The sequence below is a fragment of the Morus notabilis genome, unplaced genomic scaffold (genome assembly GCF_000414095.1).
Source record: "Morus notabilis unplaced genomic scaffold, ASM41409v2 Scaffold315, whole genome shotgun sequence".
Classification (NCBI taxonomy): domain Eukaryota; kingdom Viridiplantae; phylum Streptophyta; class Magnoliopsida; order Rosales; family Moraceae; genus Morus; species Morus notabilis.
Window position 1 is genome coordinate 27,757 of NW_010360512.1, and position 4,173 is coordinate 31,929.

The 4,173-nt window shown below is 35.4% G+C and overlaps 1 protein-coding gene across 1 annotated transcript in view; it reads left to right on the forward strand.

Moving 5' to 3' along the window:
• Positions 1–3,899, forward strand: part of LOC21399463 (angio-associated migratory cell protein) — a 5,640-nt gene extending 1,741 nt beyond the window's left edge. The window contains exons 4-11 of the mRNA XM_024164599.1: positions 14–133; positions 312–457; positions 541–688; positions 834–917; positions 1,596–1,711; positions 2,254–2,312; positions 3,159–3,249; positions 3,407–3,899. Of these exons, the coding sequence (XP_024020367.1) occupies positions 14–133; positions 312–457; positions 541–688; positions 834–917; positions 1,596–1,711; positions 2,254–2,312; positions 3,159–3,249; positions 3,407–3,634 (992 nt within the window). The 3' untranslated portion in view covers positions 3,635–3,899. The remainder of the gene's footprint in view (positions 1–13; positions 134–311; positions 458–540; positions 689–833; positions 918–1,595; positions 1,712–2,253; positions 2,313–3,158; positions 3,250–3,406) is intronic.
• The last annotated feature ends 274 nt before the right edge of the window (positions 3,900–4,173 follow it).

Sequence of the window (4,173 nt, forward strand, 5' to 3'; positions counted from 1 at the left end):
TCCTGCTGGACAGGCGAGGTTTTCGCTGTTGCGTGCAGCCCAACAGATGCCACATTAGTGGCATCTGGCAGTGAAGATGAAAAAGGTTTTCTTTGGAAGATTGGTAAAGGAGATTGGGCTTTTGAGCTTAAAGGTATGAACATGACAGAACAGCTGCATGCTGCTCTCCTTTGTTCATTGTTGTTCGTTTCCAAGTAGCCTGCTTTGTCTTTTTGCCCCTATGCTATTTATTAGCTAGATTATTATTTGTCCAATTTTAAGATCTTGTGCTCACTTTGCTGCATTTGTTCCTCTTTGATGCTCATCTGCAGGCCATAAGGATTCTGTATCTAGTTTGGCCTATAGTACTGATGGGCAAATGCTCGCGTCTGGAAGTCTTGATGGGATTATTCAAATATGGGACATTTCCTCGGAAAACCTAAAATGCACACTTGATGGTCCTGGAGGGGGTATTGAGGTGAGTTTACAAGGCTGTATTAAATGGCATCTTTATTTTGCTTAATCTTTGTTAAATTGAGTTTGGGCAATGTGACTTCTCAGTGGGTCAGGTGGCATCCTAGAGGGCATCTTGTCTTGGCTGGTTCTGAGGATGCTAGTGTTTGGATGTGGAATGCTGACAAGGGTGCCTATCTTAATATGTTTTCAGGTCACGGTGCTAGCGTGACTTGCGGTGATTTCACTCCTGATGGTAATGACATAGCTCTTGACCTTGATTGTTTATCCTTATTTTATGTATTCACGTAGTCTTATTTCTATTTGTTTTCCAAAATGATATTATTACAAATCTCATTTATGTTATTTGTATTTATGTTTGTTGTGCTGGTCATTCACAGGCAAAACAATATGCACTGGTTCTGATGATGCAACTTTAAGGATATGGAATCCAAGAAGCGGTGAAAACATTCATGTCGTTGGAGGTATGTACTTAAATTTTCTTTTAAAATTTTTTTATTTCCTTTTCCTTCGTAGTTGAAGTAATTGAAGATTGAAATGTGTGCAATTTGTCTGAAATTGGCTTTAGTTCATTAGACTTTGGGTTCTTCTGCAAATTTAAGATGGCTAAGGTTGCCTTGTGATTGTAGATTTTATATTGTAAATCCAGGAATTTAGACGACCTATTTTAGTTTATATTTTTGGAGAATACTTGCATCTTTGAAGATACTGTTTATGACTGTTAGAAATTCAAAAGTTCTGCAAAAGCCTGACAAGGCCAAAATGAATGTCCTGAAGATTGATGATTCCAAATAAACCATTCCGTGGTTGTTACTTGTTTAGGATAGCAACTTCTAGTTATATCAGCTAAATTAACTTTTAAAATTTTTCTTCTCTCTTTGCCTTCTTTTATGCAGACCATTAGCATTACCCAATACTTGTTACTAATGGTAGTTAAGTGAACTTGTTAATTATTTTCCTGATGGCATTGGTCTAATCTTCTTTCATCTTTCTCCGTTTCAAGCATTTCATTATTTGTTGCTGGTTCCTGGTGCTATCAAGTGAACTAGGGAATTCTTTTTTGTGATATTTTTCGTGATTAATAAATTTTTCATACTTGGTTTTGGTCTTATTTGCCATCCTTGATCCTTATTCTTCTGCAGGTCATCCATATCATACCGAGGGATTGACATGCTTAGCAATAAGCTCAGATTCGACTCTTGCCCTTACTGGTTCAAAGGATAACTCTGTCCACATCGTAAACATTACAAGTGGAAAGGTATTTTCTTTTTCTTCCCCCCTCACCTCGCAATTCCACTGACAAACAGCCATTTTACTAAAGATCAAACAACATGATGTAGAACATTTTATTTTAGTTTCTACATTCTGAGCACTCTGCATGGCTATAGAATTACAGTCATTCAATGCTCGTCTACCTTTAAATGCCTTAGTGAATTTTAGAAGCCTGGATTTTTACATACTTAAGAAACTTAAATGTACCCGCACTTAAAAATATCCTACTATGTTTGCTCTAGCAAGAACAATCAAGTCTTTTTGTCTATTTGTTGCGTCTTTCTTGTTTATCTTAATTTTAAACCTTAGGTCATTGAAGTGGTCAAGATATGATCTCATGGGCCACACTCCTTTCTTATAGTGCAACAGTTTTTCCTTAGTTAATTTGCACAATTTATGTCTGCATATATGAAGACGCATTTGCATATAATTTGGTGTTTGTTGTTGCTATATCTTCAAAGTTGTTTCGGTTGGTTTTTTAGTAAGCTCTTCGTAGGCCTCTAAAACAGTCTTGCATGGATGTGGCAGGTTGTTAGTTCCCTGGATTCTCATGCAGATTCAATTGAATGCATTGGGCTTGCAACAGGGTACTGTCAAAATCATAAGATCTCTCTTTCTCTCTCTCTGGTTTCCCTTTTCTATTGATGATGAAAGATTATGAAAGAAGTTAGGGAGATTTAAATTTGTTAGTAATTACGGATTACGACTTACCAAGTGGAGCCTAGAATTCTGATGAGCTCTCTCCATGACATGCAGACACATTATGGTATCTTTTTGTACGTAGGATCAAGATAATAGGGATAGAATCTAGATTCGAGAGACGGAACCAAGAAGCATAATAGAACCACTAGATAGAGAAATATAACGAAAGAGAGATAACACAGGATTGAAGAAGAACAAGAATTCAAGAGGAAATTTGAAACTCAATATTCATTCATTAACAAAACTACTATGGTTGCAGGCGTAGCCTAGTAGTAATTTTATACCTAACTCCACCACAAGGTGTAGAGTTTGAATCTCCCCATCCAAGTTAAAAAAATAATAATAATAATTAATTATTATAAAATAATCCTAAATTGAAAATACAACCACTAAGGTATTTACAGAGAAATAAAAGTAACACTAAGATAGGCTTCACTAAATTTTAAATAAGCTAAAAGACAAATATTTCTGAAGTTCATATATACTAAAATTAACTAATTTCTAATCTACATCTTAGGCTGTCCAGACGTCCTATTCCAGATTTTATGTGCATCGGTTAATCTGAAGTGTTTCTTAGAGAATGCAAGACAGGTAGCTTTGAGCCAAATAAAAATAGTTTTGCAAATTTGGAGAAATAAAAAGCCATATACAAAAGCTGTTAATTTTGCTCCATCATCAAAATAAAGCTGCTTTTCCCGAGTAGTACACTTTTGACGTTATGTTTATCTCAGTTCCCCTTGGGCCGCTACGGGAAGTATGGATCAGAAGCTTATTATATGGGATCTGCAGCATTCCGTACCTCGTTCTACATGTGACCATGAGGTTTGTTGTTCATTTCATTTCTTGTGAAATTGAGTATTGTATTTGCATATTCTTTCTTGGCCTTGGGTTGAATTTTTGTGATTGGATCGGATTGTTTGGACATACAAATCTCCTTTACTGGTGTGACTAACAGAGTGAAGCTCTAAATTGTGGACAGGATGGCGTAACTAGCTTAGCATGGCTTGGTGAATCTAGGTTCCTAGCAACTGGTTGTATGGATGGGAAAGTACGACTATGGGATTCTCTCTCCGGTGAGTGTGTAAGAACCTTCAGTGGCCACTCAGCTGGTGTTCAAGGTATTTCTGTTTCCGCCAACAGAGATTACCTTGTTTCCGCATCTTATGACGGAACGGCCCGAGTTTTTGAGATTGCAGAATATAAATAAGCAATAGATTATTAGAAGCCTGCATGCTTTGTAAGCGATTCAAACCGTCCAAAAGTTGCTCGTTGTATGTTTTCCTTGAAGAATGTATTCGTTATGCTTTTCCGATGCTACATTGCATTGTAAATTAGTTCCTTCATTTTCATGGCTTTACATAGGTATCTTTTCTTTTCTTTGCTATTTTTCTTTAGTACAAGAATGCCACTGCCACATGGTAAATTGTCAATTTTCATAGAAACTAGATATTGATTTTGGATTGGCAATTTGATGTATCTTTTTTTTTTTTTTTTTTTTTTTTATTTTGCTTAGTTTCGTAGTGTTGTAGATTTTGAAAAAATTGCTTTTAGCTATACTAAAGAAAGAAACAACTATTACAAAAAGCAGCTGTTATAGTAGCTGTGCTGGTTCTAAAATCAGTGTAATAGCGTTTGGTAAATTATGAGGTTGAATTGTTGTGGATAGTTAAAAATTATGATTATATTATATTATACTATAATATAATATATATAATTACAATATAATATTTAAAATAATAATTGAAA